Source organism: Pezoporus wallicus, unplaced genomic scaffold (genome assembly GCF_028554395.1).
Source record: "Pezoporus wallicus isolate ANWC-B61680 ecotype Strahan unplaced genomic scaffold, APGP_CSIRO_Pwel_v1 contig_7237, whole genome shotgun sequence".
Taxonomy (NCBI): Eukaryota; Metazoa; Chordata; class Aves; order Psittaciformes; family Psittacidae; genus Pezoporus; species Pezoporus wallicus.
In genome coordinates, this window is record NW_026635802.1 from 1882153 (window position 1) to 1903184 (window position 21032).

A 21032-nucleotide genomic window follows, 5' to 3' on the forward strand; every position below is an offset into this window, starting at 1 on the left:
TTTTCCTGAGGTTTCTCTAGCATATTACTGTGATTCATACTGACTGAACTTGTTAAGAGCAGGCCTTTTGCCTTCTGAGAAGTCTTTCAACTTTATTCCCAAGGACATTATGAAAAACAACTTCAGTAGATTTTTATTTGTTAATGATGTAGTTTTGGTTATGACAAAAGTTGCCATACTTACACTTCAAGAGACTGAAAAATTACACAGGCTCATTGTCTAACAAGACTTCCCCCCTCTCCCCCAAAACAGCTGCAGTAAAATAAAACAGGGAAACATGAGGGGAAAAAAACCAACAAACTTCAAATATTATAAAGTCCCAGTTTTTGAAATCCTTTACTGTTAGCTTGTTCATGTTTGGTGATTATGGGACAGGAACTTTTATCATTCTATTACCATAGTTTCTAAGTTACATAGTTACTAAGTTTCAAACACTGAGCTCAGGATTGTCATAAAAGCAAATGTGCCCTTATTTTATTACTGGGCAAACTTGACTAGTCATTTATGCACACAGGGGAGCCTGGAATCCTGAATTTCTAGTTCAGTATCTTGTTCACAGGCTCATGATACCTGTGAGGTTCCCATTACCGAAGCTGCAGTTGACAGTACCCCCACTTAGTCTGTATGACTACCTAAAGAAGAATGTTTTATGTAAGGACAGTCCTGCAGACCTATCTATCCTGGAACAAATAATACTCCAACGCAATGATTTTGGTCACATATCAGAGCAATTAGAATACAATCCCTCCACTGCTGGGACAGCTGGTCACAGAGAAGAATTAGCCCCACATGAGTTAACTATTTCTGCTGTAACCCACTGCAAGAACACATCTTTTTACAGACACCAAAAAGATTCCAGAAACAAGCCCCAACCCTTTGAGGGCCTCATATACAAATACAACATTGAGCAGCCTACAGTGTACAGCCAAATGTCTGCACAGCCTTGCACCGTACTCCTGCTCTTGGGCATTATGAGAACCAGAAGTCATATTCCAGCACCACCTCGAGATGGTGTTTAGAACCAGCCTTGCACATACACCATGTATTCTTCCAGCCCAGCCTATGAAACCAAGTTAACTTTTGACAGTCCCACAGGCAAGCACCTGTCAGCCACTGCTGAAGGGGAAACACCAGGCCCCATACAAAAGCTCACCCTGGACACCGCTGCCCTCAAGGAGCACAGCAAAGAAAATCACACATCAATCCTTCCTGGCACCTTCCACAGCACCTCAGCCTTTTGGGAAAGACTCCCTCAACACTTTCAGTCACAGCTTTGCCTCATAAATTGAGAGGAGCATCTGAGGAGCAACTGTAGGGCATTCAGCCTCCTCCAGGTCCCAACTCCTCCTGGAAGGGAGCGCCGCTTCGGGCCCCATCACGCAGAGGACAATCAAGCTGTAAGACAGCACAAGTACAACAGCAGCGAGGGCCACAGAAACACAACCCCACCGCACCCCCCCGCTCAGGACAACACCCTAAAATGGCGGGCGGGACCCTGCTTCAACCACGTGATGAGCTCCCGCCTCGCCTTCGCTTCGCCCCGCCCCGCTCCGCTCCGCTCCCCTGGGCCTCTCGGGCTCCCGTAGGAGCTTGCCTCTCCCCAGCAGCCACCGGCGGGTGTGACGCGTATGCAGGGCCAGCCCCCCCGCGGAAGCTGCGCAGGTAAGCGCTGCGGAGGGTGCGGCGAGGAGAAGCGCAAGCCCAGCCTACCCGGCCGTTGCTCGGGCTCGAGGGGTGGCCGCTGCTGCCGGCTCCTTCGCTTCAGGGCGGGCGGCCGACCGGCCTTGGCAGCCCTCGGCGAGCCCTGGCGGCCGGGAGCCGTTGCGTGAGAGCCCAAGTTCCCCTCAGAGGCTGCTCGGGCTCTGAGGCCCGGCGTCCGCCTCAGGGCGCAGGTGGGTGCCCGAGGGTCTAAGCGTTGGGCTTGGGAGCACCCTACGCCCCTTCCTTCCCTCTCTTTCTCTCCCCGAGATGTCTACTCGGCCTGGCAGCTTCCCGAGTACCCCCTCCGAAACTGAGGCTGGTTGCATCTGCTGCGCTGCCGCCGTGGTTTGGAGGCGCCTAGAAAGGGTGGTGCCTTCGTGGCTGTGGTTAAAGTCCCCCGGTAACACCCTAACTTGCGCTCTTGTGGTAAGGGATGGACTGGATGTGAGCATGGGGAGGCCTCCGGACACCACCGGCTCCCGGGTTGGGGCTGGTAGTGTTTGGGGTTTCATCTTTCTGTTGACATGCTGCTTCGTGGTTATATATGTGATGCTGGCTCAGTGTCTTACCCTCCTTTTGCGGTGGAGGGATGTGCCATAGTTGTGCCAGGGAGCTTTCCTTGTCTTTAGTAAAGTTTAATGCATACTGCTTTATTTGTAAGCCATTCAGAGAATCTGCTGCTCCTGCCATCAAAAATCTGGCTTTTGATCCTTATTTCTGTAATTGGATTGTGCCATATACAAGTTTAAGTGGCTTTAGAGGAAAACACTTAGGTTACAAAAACTCCCTTTTGCATTCAGGATGGCCCTTGGGAAATACCTCTGTTTGTTTATTCAGGTTGGTTTTGGAAAGTCCCTTTAAACTGTCATCGAAAGTGAAATTGTGTCACGAGCCCTTGTGATGCTGGCTGATGGAAATGCGTCTATTTTTGCTGAGGATTCTCTTGCAGTTTAGTTACGGTGATATAGGAACTTATGTTTGTGAAAGCAAAATTTATTTTTTTTTTTATAATTAGAAGGTTGAAAAGAATAAGCTTACTTGGAGACTCCAGTGTTTTTTGATTTATAGTCCAGTAAAAAATTGCAAACTTAGTGTTTGTTAAAAGCTGAATGAGCGGTTTATAAATGCCATTTGTATCTACAATTTGTTGCCTTAAGCATAGATTGCAATATTAGACTTTTATCTGGATGGCACAAAGCCATGGATACCTTTTACGTTTCTTAAGGTAATGTTGATTAGAATTACAGCTATAAAATGATTCTCTGGCATAACCTAAAAGTGGGAGAGTGATGGTTGCAGGGTGTTCATGAGAATTGCCTAGCTAGGTTTCAAAAAGGGGAAAAGTTGCACTAACAAATTCAATGCCGTCTGTTGAAAGCTGAGCGTGTTTGTTGCTTTCAGGTTTGTAAATACCATGTTTTACTTTGCCCCTAAAATAATAACAACAACATTATCCAGCAAGAAAAATAATTCATGTTTGTTGCCCAGTTAGGACAGACACGATGCAAATTACAGTAATTAAACACGAAGGAGTGTCAAACCATCCACATGCTCAGTTAATTCTTCTCACTCCTCTTTAGAAAATACTGTTGTCTGCAGCATTCAGAAATTCTTCATAGCTTGCTAAAGCTGGGGTCAGGGTAAGGTTATCCAGTAGTTGCCGCAGGTTGGATGTTTGCCTGTGGTTTTTTGCTCTCAAATAGTATTGGATTGTTTTTTTTCCAAGCAAGGAAAAAAAAACCCTGGAAAATTGATAGAAATATTTGATTCTTTTTTGCTCTTCCCTTTTTTCCTGAGAGTTAATGAGCTAATAAACAAGAATGAGAAAAGGAAACCTTAGCACATATATGCTAGCACTTTAAATGCTTTTCAGTATAAATTAACGATGTCTTCTGTAAGATTCCCAGTTTCCAAAGCACACAATTCTCACATGCTTTAACGTGTACGTAGATTTGTTTGTTTTTCTTATGTTGAGATCACTGCAGCTGCCTTTCCTTGCGCTCTTTGTGCCTTCCCTATTCTTGGGGTTTTATTTCAGGGATATGCTGGTTCACTCACAGAGATTACTGCTTTCTCTGGGCAGGGTGAAAATAACTTGTGGTGATGAATTCAGCCTGAACTCTTACTGTTATCCAGGGAGTTGCTCTGTTGAGCTCACTGCCATCTCTTCCCCATTAATGGGTACTGATGCAGATTTACAGTGGACTTCATCTTTGATCTCATCCTCTATCCTGTATGTTGCTTGTGCCCTGCTTGCCTGTTCTGACTTTGCAATGGGAAAGGTGCCTCTTGGACTATGAAAAGCGGTACCCTGCTCTTCCATCTTTGTGAAACCAGAAGTTTACAGTATCGTTTTATGATACCATTACATTTGCTTGCTTGACAAATGGTTGAGAGTGGGGAGAGGAGGCATACATCATTGTCTACTATTTGCACTCCAGTTGATCTCACTTTGCTGGAGGCTGGGACTTTTATGTTATGCTGTTCTGGTGGAGCTTGTGGTTTTGAGATGTTCCCTCCTGACTCCTCTCCCAAAGAGAGCCATAATTCATGTTCAACTGTAGAAAGGCTGTTGAAGTAGGGAAGTGGGAGAAACAGGGAAACAGAGGTACAGCCAGGACACATTTTAGAGAGGAATGGTGGGGGTGGATTGAGCATCCTGTCCAGAGCAGAGCAGAAAAATTGAATTGCTGATTTTGATAAATCAGCACCTTCAGCAATTCTGGCTCACATGAGGGGTTAAGAGGTTTGTCTTGAAACAGCAGGCAGCTTCTGGATTATCCCTGTTCCAGTCCAGGTTTCATCCCCTTTTCATTTTCTTTTTTTTTTCCCCCCCCAATTTTTTTATAGCAGTTTGGACTTGGATTCCCCTCCAGCAAAATACACAGAATGCATTTTATACTCAAGGGGGTTTGTGCAGAATTCCAAAATATCACTTAGACTTTTTGAAAAAGTACCGTATCTTTGTAGAGGAAAGCTATATAGAGATGGATTATTTTTCTTTTTTTTTCCAGTTGTGCCCGTTTTAAAAGAATGGCACAGAAGAAGTATTTAATATCAAAACTGACAAGTTGCCTGAGAGAGGACAAAATTCAGCTATGGAAACCACCTTATACAAATGAAAACAAAGAAGCTGGTAAAGAGATGAAGGTAAATATTCTTTCTGAGTTGATGTCATACGCTGTCGTGTCATACTGCTTGTACATTTCCCTGCTTTTTCTTGCTGTTTTTTTAGGAGCTTGTACAAAAATATTCATCCAAGTTGAGTATCAGTGAGAATGATACAGAGAATATGCTGGAAGAAATACGGTGTAAAGCAATTGAGCGTGGAACAGGAAATGAACATTTTAGAGTGACTGGGATTGCAAGACTCGATATCTATCTTCCTCGTAGAAAAGTAAGTGACATTGTAGAAAAGTAACTTTACATTGGCCTTTGGAGATCTAGAGATGTAGATAATGCAAATATTTTCACTTCAACTTTTTCAGGTATTTTTTAAAGAGAGATCTCTTAGGTCTGTAAAATATGGGAAGAGGGGGAACTATATAGGTATGTTTCAGTTTCCCAGGTATGTGGGGATATTGTGGCAAAGGAGTATAATACTAGGAAATTAATAATTCTTCCCCTTGAGTGTTTAGTGAGAAATTATCTTTCAATTAAGAATAGTAAACTAGATTAAGTGTCTCTCCAGTTCAGTTTCATTCCTTCTGATGTAACTGTTCGTATTGGCAGTAAAGAACAGATGTATTTTTTCTGCTGTAGAATACCTAAAGTTGAATTAGGATATTAATATCATTATGTTACCAAAGCTTTCATTTAAATGACAGCTTTAAATAAATAAATAAATCGCTTTAAGTGCAATAAGCAACTTGAACTTGGTGTCATCTTAGGTCATATATGGCTGATTCCACTGTAAAGAACTTCTCTATCATTAGCCGTGGCATGTGGCACTATTCTTATAGTGATAACATTATCTTGATGTAACCATTTCAGCCCAGGCAGCTAACTTAACTAAACTTGCTTTAAAATAGGTACATCCAGTGTTTGAACTTGGAAATAGGAAGCAGGATTTGCCATTGTGATGGTACTCATCTGTTCACTTTAAGTCAGGCTCCTAAAAGCTTCACGAAAACAGAATTGCCCTTTTAAAGCCAGGCTTCAGCCTCTAGTTTCACACAGAAAATATGCCAGAATAAAGCTGTAAATCTAATTGAATCAGTGTATGACTAGCCATTATATCAAATTGTGTGGCTTCATCTACCGTAGTCAGCTGAAGGGTGGGGACAGGCTGTTCACTCTTTGATGGACATCCATACTGTCAAGCTGTTAGTGTCAGCTCTGATACTATCTGGTATCCTGCCAAGCAGGGTCCAGCATAGTATGAGGGCTGACCATAGGCTGGGGACTGATCTCAAGTGTCACTTTGAATAAAGATGCTCAGCTTCAAGGGTTGAGGGGATTTAACCATGTGGATGTGAAGTGTGCTATATAAGTTGATCACAGGACAGAGCAGAATCTTATCAGGCCCTTATTAATATAGGGCCTCTTATCTGGGAATATTTTCCCATAAAAACAGTCTCAGACAAGCACAGCTGTCTCCAATCAATTCCTAGTTTTGATCTTGTGCAGGAGCAGCATCTTCCCCAATGCCAAACATCTTCATCCACTCTGATAACAGTGAAAGAGAACTTCTTTATGCAGGGGTACTTAAAGGTTGTAGTCATCAGCAACAGAAGTGAGTGTTTATCTGGAAAAGGGCAATGGGTGAGTTTTTTTCTGAAGATGATCCTAGATGGTAACCTATGCTTCAGAAGGTGTTTGTTTTGTTTTGTTTGTTTTTTTACTGAATACTTGCAAAATCACAACACAGTCGTAACTGTTCTCTCTCCTGTAGTGAAAAATAATTGCCAGGGCACGTGATGGGCTACAGTCTAGAGGGTGTTAAGTGTTTGGCATGCAGTTAAAACAAGCAAATAGTTTCATATTTCCTCTTTATAATGCTACTGAACATAGGGGAATTAACTAATTGAAAACTCCAGTTTATCTAATCTGGGACCATAGACATTACTAGGAATTAGGCATAAGTTAGCCAGTTACAGGTGAGTAGCATAATTACAAAGCAGAGTTCAGATTGAAAGTGTGTAATTAAATTAGTCAGTTTAGATTGTTTGGTTCTGATTTTAGATTTACCTTATTCTGAATCTGCTGTTGTTACAATGCTTATTTTTAGCACTATGTAACAAGTACAAGACTCCCTGCCCAGAAATTAGTAATAAGTATGCCCCACTACTTGAAAAAGAAATTGTAGTTGTTGTAAAACAATTAATTAGAAACTGTCCAAAGTATCTTGATACCATGCTTTTTTTCTTCCCTACTCCTTTCCCCTTACCCATTATAATTACTACAGAGCAGAAAGGTCCCTCTGGAAACTAACCTGTTCATCACAGGCAAGGAGCTCAGATCACAGTAAGTGTAATTACTCTTGGTTCTTCTCTAATATGCTGGCATGCTGTCATATAGTACTAAAAAAAAAAGACAAACTATTTGGTTGATTTAAGCTGCTTCTTAGCGTGTATGTCTGAATAGCACAGTGTCCAGTGTCCCTGTAAGGCAGTTCTTCACGTAAGAAGCTGTGGTTTAACAGATAGAAAACAGGAAGGTTTCAACTCTTGGGAAAAGATAGTTCTCTAAATCCCCAGCAGGGACCTGAGAAGGCAATAGTGATCAGTGTTCCAAATCCCTGACTGGCAGAACAGTGAGCATTAGCTTCTCTTCCTTTTGTGTTTTTAAACCTAATAAAATCCAGTTCTTTTCTGTCTACGTTTTTTCCCTTTCCAGGTACAGTGTACAAAGCTTTCTGATGATGTTACTTTTCTTCTAGCAGCAGCTTTAAGACAGTGTACTCATTTTTAATTTATTTGCTGTTCTAAGGGAAATGTAGTATAGCCTTACAAGCTTGTATTCATGGGTGAAATTATTTATTTACAGGATAGCACAGGAGCATGCATTACAAGAAAATGCTATCAAAATAATCATAAATAAGAAGCAGCTTGACCTGGGTATGTATATCTAGTTGAGTATATTTTTATGATAACTTTCTAGTTTACAGATTCTCAGAAGAAAAACCACTTGCAATTCTGTTACTTTCAGAAATTCCCAAGGAATAGCAGTTATATTTGTCAGGTTCTGCTGTACAGAAAATTCAACAACTTTTGATGATCAAAATTCTTAGATAGAATTAGAGCAATTATAGGAATCATGTAATAAATGTTGAAATCCATTTTTCAAGTGCTGAAACACTGAAAATGCACATTGAAGAGAAACTCTAAAGTTCCTTGAACATGTTGTTTAACAACAGATTTAGAACCTTTTTGTAATGCATTACACGTGTTCAGCTCATCAGACGTGGTGTGGGAAGTGATGACAACAGCTTTCTGTTTATTGATGGCCTATGCATCTGACATATTTATTTCTCATAGAATATGTCAGAATTAGAGCCATGGAATTGACAGTAGGAACTCAGATTTAATTCCAAGTTCTTCAGTCATGTTACTGTCCTGTTGTGGTGTTTGATCCTGGAGATGATGTTGTTCCAGTTTTTGCCTGAAGATCAATTAACTGAAATAGAAACAATTGTATTTTTTGAATGTATCAGGGGGTGGGGGGAGGAAGGCAAGCAAAGAAACATACCAATCATTTTAAAAGCACTTCTAAGATGAAAGTCTGATTTGAATTTCTGCTGAATATGTCAGTAATTGGCAGGGATTTTGATTGAGTTTTTGAGTCTAGTAATTACTGTAGTTCTTCAGTACAGTACAAGCGGCCATATTCAGTTTGGTTGTTTTGGTGGTGGTGTTGTCCTCCCCCAGTGACAGGACAATGTAAAATAGTCTCTCTCCACAGAGCATTTGGATTACACGCATCATACTCTATCTTGCAGGCAGAACCCTTGAAGACCAGGGCATAACACACAATGCAAAAGTGATGGTACTTCAGCTGGAGCAGAGTGATGAGGAAACAAAAAGAAAAGTTCAGGAAGAAGAACTTCAACACAAGAAAGAAAAAGAAATAAATGAAAAGATGCAAAGAACTAAGAAGGGTTTGGAAATTCTAGCAGAGAGAGGTAAGGGGGCTTGCTGGTTTTTGTTTTTTTTTTGTGGAGTGGAGGGGAGAGGGTGCTCATTAATTCTTGCACATCAAAAGTTACTTTTTTCAGTAGCCTTTCAACGTAGAAGAGTGCCTGTGCTGTGGCTGGATTTCAGTTTATACTTTTCTAGGTTTCTGCCTACTTGAAAACTGATTTTGCACTTCAAGAAGGATATGACTTAATTATTATTTAATTTGCACTTGTCAGTTGAGGAGCTGGTCGACTCATGAGAACAGGCTTTTAATTTATTGTAGACGTAAGCACAGTGGAATCATAGAATCATAGAATCGTTAGGGTTGGAAAGGACCTTAAGATCATCAAGTTCCAACCCCCCTGCCGTGGGCAGGGACACCTTACGCTAAATCATATCACCCAAGGCCTCATCCAACCTGGCCTTGAACACTGCCAGGGATGGAGTAATGTATTGTAAGTCATTAAACACTTTCTTGTGGTCTTCCTTGGATACGGCTGTGTGTAACCATGGTTTCATTGTGCAGAACAGCTCGCTTGTCATTCTCATGTAATGTGACTGTTCTGTTATTGTTGTGTTTGTTGATTGCTGGCAACCGTGGATTAAGTTAAAGGGATATAGTCAATTTGGCAGTAATAATTTTTCAGAATGAGGTTGTGTTTGTGAATTGCATTGCTAGGTGGTGAGTTTAAATTACTTCTCTATTGTTTAAAAAAAAATCCCCAAACAAGGCACTGTGAAACTGGGTATGCAATGAATTCCTGCCAATTGCAAAAATACATGAACAAAGCTTCTTTTAATGGTCCGTGACAGCCTGTTTCTTACTACAATATCTGATTTCGAATAAATGAAAAAAGTGATCTCTTTTATGGACTTCAGGGGTGATTTAGGCCCCAGAATTTTTCTATGGGGCCTTTTCAAGGTATTTACCGCTTACGGTCAGTTGTTGTCAGAGTTCAGAGTGAAGTCCATCATGAGCTCACAGGCTGAAGTTTCTGTGTGAAGGATAGAAGGAGTTTAACAACCCTTTTGTTTCATCTGAGAAAAAATTAAAGGACAGAAGCTTTTAATCTCAGCAAACTCCTGCTTAACTGTCTTTTGTTTACAAGAAAAAGCATCTTTTCGTTGTAAATCAGATGGAAGTAAAAATAAAATTGATAGTTTGGTTATAAGCATTAAAGCTATGGGGAAAGGAAAATACAGAGCTGTTGTTTGCCTTTTACCCCCTCCTCTCCTGTTTTATGAGCAGTGCTCAGTTGTGGATTTGTCTTTTTTGATACTCTGTACTTCATTTGGTAACTCATTTCAAATGTTCTAGCATGTGAAATGTCAGGTGTTTTGTGTTCTGCAAACAATTCCTTACAACTCCTGTAACTTTTAATGTTGTGTCTAAATTTCTGGATGCGCAGGGCCTTTTCCTTAGTGACCTTGCTAAAAGTTCTTCGTACTTGTCTGAGCAGGGCTACTGTTGGTAGATATGTCTGAAAAGCTACATGAGCCTTTATATGTAATTCGGGTTTTTGCTGTAGGTTGTTTGCTTTTTTTGTACAACGGTGTGCTTATTGACATAATCTTATGACAGCAGGGTTGCTCTGGTACTTAAAATTTAAACCCTTTTTTCTTATCTTTCAGAGGAATACTTAGATCCAGATTCTGTTCCATACCTAGATATAGCTAATCAAACTGGAAGGTCAATCGAGATTCCTCATCAAGCTAAGAAAGTAGGTAAAGGGATCTTAGAAAACTACTGAGAAGGCTTTTTAAACCATTTGAACCATTTCAAATATGGGATTGAAGTACTGTCAGACTTGGGGGATGTAACCCTGCCTCCACTAGATGCTTGCTTCTAGAAATAACTTTGCAATAAAATTAAACTCTACAATTAGGAATACTTCAGTCATCTGGAGACAGACCTTGATTGCTGACCTAATCACAGGTCTGATCTTGCACTGACGACTGTGTGGTCCAGATTTTATTTTTGAAGTCTTAACATGGGCTTTAACTTTGTTATATCCTAGCGCCTGTTTTAAATTTAGGGTGCCCTCGAATGACATGAAAAGAACTTGTTTGTTAGGTCTTAGTTTCAATTGGGTACTTAACAAGTCTCTCAAAATCAGATTCTCTTAAAATAGCTTTGAGATCTTTTGCACTTAAGCTTAAATTTGTCCACCGTTCAAGAAAGTTGCACGTTCTCAACTGAAAATGTCTTTAGGTGCATTGAATTATGGTAGGAGTGATCTACTTGATGTTCTGCTGAAGCAGAATAGTGATAGGTGCTATCTTTAAGTTTGTGGCATTTTCTAAAGATAAATACAAATCTTTATAAATACTTGGAATTACATGCAGTAACAAAAACCCCAACCTTGGGGAAAAACGAGCAAGCCTCAACATGTGCTGACTGCTGGTCTAGCCTCTTCTGAAACACAGCATGTTTTCTGCATCACCTGGAATTTCTGGATGATTGGATTAACAACAGTCCAGTCTCACAATGCCTGCTGTTGTGATGAAGTGCTGAAAGTAGTAATTCACCTGAAGAGTTAAAGCATCAAATGTTGAAGTGCACAAGATTTCATCAATATTGAACGTTGGTGAGAGGAAATATTGCAGGTTGTCTCTATCCAGAGGTATTGTTTATATTTCCACTTGTCATGCTGCAGGAACTACAGTGTTTTCCTGCCACATTCAGAATTTCGTTTTAAGTTCTGAGGTTTTGCAGAAGGTAAATCATTAGGTTTTACAAGATAGTTGTAATAAGCAAAGCAAAACAAATTTGATGCTGTTACGAAGTGTAGCACCTAGAAAAAAGCTTAGCTTTTTATCACTCACCATTGAAAATCTATTGAGGGTTGAATTCTTAAAACAAACTTGTTGCAATGTTTCATGTGTTGGTAACATTAATTGCTTTTAATTAGGCAATATCCGACATTAGTAGATGGGAGAAAAGGATGCAGCACTGTGAACTAGTACTGCTCTTACAGAACTGATGTGATAGTATTTTTCTAGGAAGAGCAAGGGCTCTAATGGATTACCTAGATCCTACTTCAGTTATGTAACTGAGTTGGGGAGGTGCAAAAAATAAGTCTCAATCTATTTTTCTAGGCACTCGTGCTGGCAATGGGTTATCATGAGAAGGGCAGAGCATTAATGAAGAAGAAAGAATATGAAATAGCACTGCCGTATTTGCTGGATGCTGATAAACACTTCTGGTAAGAACCTTTTTGAGTCCTTGTGTCTCTTTCCTTTACTGACAGCCAAATCCAGGGACAGCATGAGCACTACCTGTGCATGTAAATCGGGGCCTATTTTTCCATAGGACTGCTTCACACCCCATCTGCAGATGGGAAGCAGCAGACAAAGTCTGACTCACAGCTGAAAGAGATACTGCCACCGGGCAATTTAATCTTTCATGTCAGCATAAACACGAACTGTCAATATTCATGTAGTAGGCTATAAATTGCATTAGCTCAAGAGACAGTTACAAATACTTGTTTGCAATTGCTCCTGTGAAGTAATAATTTCATGTAAAAGGTGCCACAGATAGCTGAGGTCACTAAACATACCAAGATTTCTGTGAGTAAACTAGGAGTCAGAGCCCAATATTGTGCTTTTGAGATCCCAAAAGTAATACTGGCCTCATCTGTTTCCTGTTTGTGTGTATATACAAGGAGACTGGCACAAAATCCAGCATGTTCATGTGCTCTAAGGACAGTTTCTCTGTCCTCTCATAGATTACACAGGGTTTAATTCTGTTCTGCTTTTAAAGAGATTCTGTCTAAAATGGTAGTCACAACTGATTTTGTTACTGTAATTCTTTTCAGATGTAGTGTTATCATTAGTGTCCTGCATATTTGTGAATGGGATAGGAGATGAGTGCTTTGTTAAAATTCCAGTGACATCAGTTTGCTACCTCAGATATGAACTGTGTGCTTCCTCAAACATGTGAGTGCGCATGTTGTTTCATTAGTGTTAAAAAAGTGTGTGTGGAGAAAAATAAACAAAGTTATTGTTTATTTTCCAGTGAGTGTAGCACAGAACTGCTGAATACGGTTGATAACTATGCAGTACTGCAGCTGGATATAGTGTGGTGCTACTTCCGCCTGGAGCAGCTGGACTGCCTGGATGATGCAGAGAAAAAGCTGTCCACAGCACATAGATGCTTCCAGAGGTGCTACGGGGAGAACCATGAGAGACTTATTGATATCAAAGTATGCTGTTTGGTTTTTAATTACAGTGGCTTTTTGTTTTCTACGCATATTCAGTTACTGTTCAGGTACTGACTCTTAGAAGTTTTCTTCTAAGTCTCATTAGCCTGGAATATAGTTGTGTATTTGTCAGCATAGTGGAAGTGCTGGACCTGACAGAGAAGTTATGGCAAATGTGTGTTTTACCTAGAATCATAAAACAGTTTAAGTTGGAATGGCCCTTAAATACCATCTAGTTCCAGCCCCCCTGCCGTAAACACCTTCCACTAGACCAGTTTGCTCAAAGGCCCATCCAACCTGGCCTTGAACAGTGCCAGGGATGGGGCAGCCACGGTTCCTTGGGCAACCTGTTCCACTGTGTCACTGCCCTCACAGTAAAGATTTTCTCCTTACTAATCTAAATCTCAACTTTTTTAGTTTAAAGCCGTTTTCCCCCTGTCCTGTCCCTACACGCCCTTGTCAAAAGATTTCCTGTAGGCCCCTTTAGGCACTGGAAGCTGCTCTATGGTTTCTCTAAAGCCTTGTTTTCTCCAGGCTGAACACCCCCAGCTCTCTCAGACTGTCTGCAGAGCAGAGGTGCTCCAGCCCTCAGAGCATCTTTGTGGCTGTCTCTGGCTCGCTCCAGGAGCTTCACATCCTTCTTCCACTAGAGACCCCAGAACTCAGTACGGTACTCCGGTGGTGGGGGTGTCTCACCTGAGCCCAGTAGAGGTGGAGAATCCCCTCCATCAACTTGCTGGTCGCACTCCTTTTGGTACAGCCTGGGACATGGGTGGCTTTCTGGGCTGCAAGCACACACTGCCTAGTAAAACATGTAAACACACACAGACACCATCAGTGCTTTAGATGTGATACTTTATCTGCAGACAGAGTGTCCCATATTAGTGACTGTGTCTTTAAATGTGTAAAGTGTTCTGTGATAATGAATTGATATTCTAACGTATGCTTCTACCAACATGCCTACCCTTTTTAAAATAATTCTTTAGGGAAGCTATGGTCGTGAGAAGGTTTTATTTCTGCGGCTTTATCTCCTTCAAGGGATAGGACACTATCACAGTGGCAGAGAAAAAGAGGCTGCCGAGTATATTCAGAAGGTGAGAAACCATCAGGTAAAACCTTTTGAGTCCTTCCCCTAGCTCCCATGTTTGGGCTTTGTCATTTGCTTACTCAGAAAAATGGGGAGACTTCTTTTGTTTGTGCATTAGCAACAGTGTAAGTAGTATCATTTTGTTCTTTCTGTATATAGGCATCTTCATTATATGAAGAGCTGTCTGTAGATCCTGATAAAGTTGATTGTCTGTCACTCTTGGGATTCTCCGAACAGGAAGCTCGCCTTGCTCTGCGAGCATGCCATGGGAATGTGGAGCATGCTGCCAATCTTATCACCAACAGGAGAGAGGTATGGTGCAGTATAGGGATGCTGGGGAGAGACTCTTCATTAAGGACTGTAGTGATAGGACAAGGGGTAACGGGTTAAAACTTAAACAGGGGAAGTTTAGATTGGATATAAGGAGGAAATTCTTTACTGTGAGGGTGGTGAGGCACTGGAATGGGTTGCCCAGGGAGGTTGTGAGTGCTCCGTCCCTGGCAGTGTTCAAGACCAGGTTGGACGAGGCCTTGGGTGATACGGTTTAGTGTGAGGTGTCCCCATGGCAGGGGGATTGGAACTAGATGATCTTAAGGTCCTTTCCAGCCCTAACTATTCTATGATTCTGTGATTCTAAAGTATTAAATCAAGGATTGTGTTAGTTTGGGTATCCCTAAGATCATGTTTTACATGACTAGTGCAACATGGTGATAAATTACAGACTTTGATTATCCTGCTTTGGCACTATTAGTGAAACTGATAGCTTGACATCCGTTGCCACAAGTTTGAAACCAAAACTTAATATAACAAGGGAAGCTCTGTCCCAAAACAGATGGCATGAGGGAGCCAAAGACCAGTGGTACCAGCAAGGCACATAGGAAGTCTTTGCACCAGTGTTTGCTACTCAGCAGCACTCCATGTGGGAATAAAAACACCATGATCAAGTTGTCATTCCTGGGCTTGGCTGGTCTGAAAGACAAGAAGCTGTACAATAAAGTGCTTTGAGCATAACCATCAAGTGATGCAGTATTATGGCTTTGGCCTTGTTGATCCAGGAGGGGAGAAGGATATTTTGTGCTCAAGTGAGGTGAAGACAGTGTTGTCCATATCTGAAGTGCCTCAAGTTAGGTTTGATAAACTGACATGGTACTTCTAGACTTCAGTGAAATATGGATGGAAAAGTCAAATACCCTAGAGAAGGGCTGAGCAGAACTCCTTGGCTACATGCCTGGTTCTCGCTCTGTGTCCTGTCCTTGGCAAGTCTTGTCTACAGCCCCATCTGCCAAAAGGGTTTATCACTTACCACACAGGGCCTATAATAACTGACAGCGTAAGATCTGGTCCACAGACACTGCAGAGCAGAAGTACAGCAACAGTGCTAGCTCATGGAAATGGCCTTCTATTTAGTCTGTCTGTCTGCATAGGCTGTATTTAAAAAAAATAAAAATCCCTTTTCCTCAAGAAATGCAAACTTGAAGTAAAGCCAAGAAACCCCACATGCACAGGGAAGGGCTGAAGCATTCCTATGCATGCTGAGCTCTGTAATGTCTGTATTACTGCAGGAAAAGGCACAGATAAGGAGGGAGGAGAGAGCTAAAAGAAGGAAGCGACTGGAAGACATCAATACCTTGAAAAGTATGGGCTATTCAGAGAGAGCTGCTCAAATAGCTCTTCATAATACACAAGGAAACCTGGACCAAGCCTTTAAGGTAAGTGATTTTCAGGAGTAGTGCTTCTGTACAAAAACAAACAAAAAAAAACCCACAATGAAACACAAAGCCCAAAGCCCTTGTTCACTTGCTTTATTTATTGTTTAGCACATTACTGTTTGCTGTAGTCTTTACCTGGTAGTTCATAGCTACCTTTTCTGAACTGTAATGAGTGAACTTCCACTTCCTGGCCTGATGAGTCACTTATGTTGGCTGAAGTTTGCTTCTATCAACTATTACATATATCTTTGCTGAGAACTACTGTATCTCTGCTGTATTCTAATCCCTCTCTGTTTTAATGTAGTTTATTCTTGACAATCCCGAGTTATTGTTGGAAGATGATGATGATGATCCTGTGGCCATGGACCAGTTTCAGGTTTCCCAGGAAAGTATTGATCAAGTAAGTTAGACTGCTTGCGTTCTTGGTTGTTTCTGAATTACACCTTTGGAAACACCGGATCTTCTGTCAGCAAAGCTGTACAATTATTCTTTAACCCATGTCACTCAAGCTGTCACACTGCCATGTCTGGTATCCGCTCTTCATGGGGAAGTCACATTTGGGCTAAAATGTCATGTGGGTGTGCTTCCAGCCCATTGAACGAACGTGCCACACAGAGATCCAGAGGGAATTAAGCATAGTCTAATGCTCCAGCCCCAAAAAGAAGTCTTTAAACATTGCAGTGCACAAAACGAAGGAGTCGGAATATGTCTTTCTCATCACAGGTTGTCTGAAACGCTCTACTGTAGTTAGTGTGGCTATGCAATTTATGTCAGATAGGCAAGAAAACTCTATTGTCTAGAAAACGTAAATAGCACATACGCCCTCCTGATATGCTGGGGTGCTTTGAAGTTTAATTTTGAAAAACAGAAAAAGAATTGGTCTGATATTAAGCAACAGGCTCTTGATTCTGTTCAACAGTCCAATTCTTTAATAGGTCACTGCCCTGTTGTTAACTGTTCCAGTAAACCAGAGTCAGTGTCCTGGAATTCCTGGCATGCAGCGCTGTCCTCTGTGCAAGAGGAATGACTGTCAGATGTAGAGTCTTGATTCCTGTCAGATTGGTGCTGAATAAGCTTCGATTTCTCCAGATTTCGTATTTTAATTTCTTTCCCCCTCTCCTGCAGCTGATGTACATGGGTTTCAGCCGTGAGTCAGCAGAGCAAGCTTTAAAGGTCTTCAAAGGCAACATCCACTTAGCTTCCCAAACCCTTGCTCATTATGGGGGACTTCTTCCTGCGTCACTGCAGCTTTCTCCAGCAGGGTCCAGTCCATCGGAAGAATCAACCTCTTCAAAAGACTCATCTACAGAGTTTGCAGGTAGGAATGTTGCATACAGCAGGCAGAGAAGGGAAAAAGCTGTTCTGGCTCTTGTATGAAACAATTAAGAGACTTCTGCTTTAGTACTGGTAGAGGGCCCAGACTTACTTTTGGCTGTAACATAGTTACAGGCAAGGCCTCCATTACCCTGATAAGCTACAGCCCCTGCAGTCAGTGACAGCTGTATACAGGACCATAAGGGTTGGCTGTAGGCAGCATGTAAAAGGGATGCAGCCCAGGAGAATGGCGCCTGAGTGGGCTGTGGCTTCGGCACGCGATGCTGGAGGCCTCTGGTATCTGCATCTTTACTTCCCTGGTGAGGAACATGTTGCCTTTCCAGCCCACAGACAATTCCAGCTTCTTATATCTGACTGTACTCGCTCACACCAGATCATTTAAAAACAAACTGGCCTCTTCCTGCCTGTAGTTTTCAGAGAGCAAGTACTAAGCTGCTGGAGCATGTTCCCTGGACCTGCCACTGATAATGATGATACTTTGGCTTGCTAATATCTGGGTTCTGACTGCTAGGAAGCTTACTGCAGGCTTGTACTATGCAGTCAGCTGATTTTACTCCCTCGTCATGTCCCTGATGTGATAGAATCATAACTGATACTTGCCATTTGATACTTGCCAAAGAAGAAACTCGCATGTATTTTCTTGTTACTTGTCATAGCTGTGGTGATCCCTGTTGTACAGCTAAAGGCTCTCCTACAGCTTTAAGCAATAGGGAAAAAAACTGGCTGTCCTGCAATATCCTTTGCAGAGCACTTTTAAATAAGAGGTAGTTTTACCATAGGACTCAGAGCAGTCATGCTGCGGGAAGAGGGAAGTACCAGTTTCTTTCAGAGGTGAATTCACTGCTGCTGCTTCTTATTGGAAGGTTCTTCTGGTTCACCAACAGATGAAGATATGGAGAATGATGCAGTCAATGAAATCCTAGAGGATATTCCTGAACATGAAGAGGATTATCTGGATTTAACACTGGAGGAAGAGAAACAGATCATCCATGAATACTTATCCTATATACAAGTACCACAGCAATAAATCCCTTTATATCTACTTCAGTTATATGTATTTACCTTGACAAATTGAGTTGGGATTATAAAAGCACCTTCAGCTTATCTCTTACTAAAATGCCTTGAATTCAGTTCAGCTATAGGAGGAACGCTTAATTCTTGCTTAATTTATAAATCCACTTAAAGCCTACATTTGTGATACATTGTAATTTATTGTCATAGCAGAAAAATAGAAACATTTATTTTCAGAAGAAAATTTAATAGAACTAAACTATATTTTTACCGTGAAATAATTCATTTAGTATTCAAGTAAAGAAGCATTTCTATACCACTTTACAATACCAGCTTTAAAAAAACAGAAGTGAGTTTGTAAACCAGAAACCCAGCTCATGAGATTATAGAGGTGTCAACTTTCCAACTGTTCTCCTTCTGTAAGATTTCCAAGAGACATATACATATCTGTTGTGCATGGATTTATACTGTGTCTGCTTGTCACTTCCTGCAGGTGTTACACAGGCAATAAAGGTAACTCTGCTGCTGGCTTTTAGTAAGGGTCTTCTATGCTTTGGTTTTAAAAACCAATAGGAGCTGCCAAGCAGGTCATTGCCCCTCTACCCTGAGCCCTGTGCAGTGACACTTCCTTATCTAACTAAACCAGCTGTTCCTAACTAACAAGCTGTTGAACAAAGCTTGGATCAGGCGCTGTCTCAGTAGTTGTATCCAGCTTCAGCACGCTGGAGAAGGAGTTGAGGTTTTGTGTTTGTGTGTTAGAACACCCTGTTTTCTGCTATGTAAGCCCTCTTCTCTGCTGGGAACCGAAGTTCCTCTGCTTGCCAGCTGTGCTGAAGTGCGGTTTATTAACTTTCCATAGCTTCGTTCTCGCGGTAGAGGGAGCTCAGGCCCCATCTGCTCCAGCTGCTGGGAACCGAAGCTGATCCTGCTTAGAGGGGGTCCTAAAAGCAGCTCCTGGGACAGGAACTTTCTTTATCTAGTGACACTTGACTCTTACCCCCCATTTATCAATGGGAAGTGAGGGCTTGGGCTGGTGACAGGGCAGATGTGATGCTGGAGGAAGCAGAGCTGGCGGCTGTGGAGTGACTGCCCACATCCAGTGGATGGACTTCAGTAGTTGATTGTGTTGTTTCTGGCTATCTTAGCCAAGGACAGCAACAGGCAGGGAGTGATTACACTGTAATTAAGGAATTACTTGTATTTTGTACTTCTCTATCAAGATGAGTGCTGTAACAGTTGAGTAGCTTTGTATCTCCTCCCAGAAGGTTGAAGCATTCCTAAAGGTAGTAATACAAGCTTCAGAGAAACAAGCAGCCCTTGCAGCCATTATATCCCTCTTCTCTACAGGTAAGTGCTGAGGAACAACCAGACAAAATGTTGCATATACAGAAGAATTTAAAATTGAAGACATACAGTGTGACTGATGTAGTGAATGCTAACACTATGTAGGTGGGGAAGCACAAATTTATTCCTTCCTTTAGCTGGGGGGGATCCCAAGCCTACTGGCATTACCTTGGCTAGCCCTGAGGCACAACACTGGCAGCAGCGCTGGGCTGTACAGGCAGCATTTCTCCTCTTTGAAGTGGCTTGCAGAGCAGACTGGCAGTGACAACTTCGGAAGTGAAGGTTTGTCCTTGGGGAAATTAAAATTAGCATTGTAACACGCAGTGCTTGTCACAGAAGCCATTCCTCCCTCATGGAATTTGCCAGTGCTGCTGCGCTGTGCATGCAGTTCTCAGTGGCACTAGCTAAAAGTTTTAAAGTTAATTTTGACCATGTAGTTGAAGGCACTGTGATATGTTTAGCAACAGCCAGAAGTGGTAATGACTCATTAATTCCATTCTTCGAGATCTATGTCTGAAATCCATCTCCTAATTCCATGTGCAGCTGCTGTAGGGCCAGATAAGCTCTTATGTCTAATATCCTGCATGCAAAGATCTGAACAAAAAGATGATCTGTGCAATTCTGTCCATCTCTGCTGAAGGCATTGACCTCATAAGCAACATACAGACAAAATGAGCTGTATGACAAGCCAATCACCCCAACAACTGAGAGCCACCACTGCACAGATGTCTCGACAGCACCAGTACCGAGCTACAGCAACCAGACCAAGAGGTTTACAGTGGAATTAAGGCTTCACTATGCAGATGACTTCCCAAATTACTGACCTTAAGTATGCACTTAACATCATTAAAATACTGTTTCCTACCAAACATGGATACCTGCCAGTAAAGAGTGAACAAAGCTGCTTGGCAGGAGAGGCAAGCAAGCAATGACAGGCCCACCACCAAGGAAAAGGTAAGAAATGTTTCCAAAAGTGTATGTTTTGCCATATTCTATCCATTCTGAGCTGAAGCCAGACAAATCCCCTCTAAATGAAAATAAAACTTAGACAATGAGTTGTGTGTAGATGCCACATGTTTATTAGTCCATTCTAGAAAACAATCACAGCATCTTTATCTTGCTGTAGTGCAGAATAAATAAAGCCATAAAAATAAAAACATGTGGTTAGATACTTCTGTACTGGTTCTACAAAGAGTTACATCTGCAAATAGAAAAATAAAAGAACCCTTGTTTATTCATGGCTCAGTGGTTATCAGAGAAGGATGAACCTGGAAAGAGACTGGGAGAGCTTCTCTTGAGCTTGACTACTTATTTGACACTACTGGCCTAGCAAACCAGGGCTAGACCTGGCCTCGTAAGAAGGGAAAGGTAACAAAATCTAGAGTCCTCAGTAAATCCTCATAATTTACTCTCCTCTCCTTTGAAGAACACAGTTCCCAGTGGATATAAGAAAATCCTTTCCCCTGTGAGGCCAACCAAGCAGTGGCTACACAGACCTGGTGCCCTGGTGAACAGCTGAAGTGAG

General features: G+C 41.7%; 1 protein-coding gene across 2 annotated transcripts; it reads left to right on the forward strand.

The window, feature by feature from the left end:
- Positions 1-1772: 1772 nt before the first annotated feature.
- Positions 1773-18194, forward strand: NUB1 (negative regulator of ubiquitin like proteins 1). Of its 2 annotated transcripts, none has more exons than XM_057398308.1 (15): positions 1773-1892; positions 4734-4851; positions 4937-5098; positions 7109-7167; positions 7690-7760; positions 8642-8824; positions 10452-10540; positions 11919-12025; positions 12838-13024; positions 14008-14115; positions 14268-14420; positions 15671-15817; positions 16122-16217; positions 16943-17135; positions 18016-18194. In XM_057398308.1, exons 2-15 carry the CDS (start codon positions 4735-4737, stop codon positions 18177-18179), a joined length of 1836 nt encoding a protein of 611 aa, XP_057254291.1. In that variant the 5' UTR covers positions 1773-1892; position 4734; the 3' UTR covers positions 18180-18194. The 2 variants fall into 2 exon arrangements, with proteins under 2 accessions (XP_057254291.1, XP_057254293.1); XM_057398310.1 differs by having other exon boundaries at positions 1874-1892; positions 17982-18194.
- Positions 18195-21032: the final 2838 nt, after the last annotated feature.

Coding starts and splice junctions, on each gene's coding strand:
- NUB1 (XM_057398308.1), top strand. CDS start 4,735: ATGGCACAGAAGAAGTATTTAATATCAAAACTGACAAGTTGCCTGAGA. Junction 4,852..4,936: donor AAGCTGGTAAAGAGATGAAG/GTAAATATTCTT, acceptor CTGTTTTTTTAG/GAGCTTGTACAAAAATATTC. Junction 7,168..7,689: donor GGCAAGGAGCTCAGATCACA/GTAAGTGTAATT, acceptor ATTTATTTACAG/GATAGCACAGGAGCATGCAT.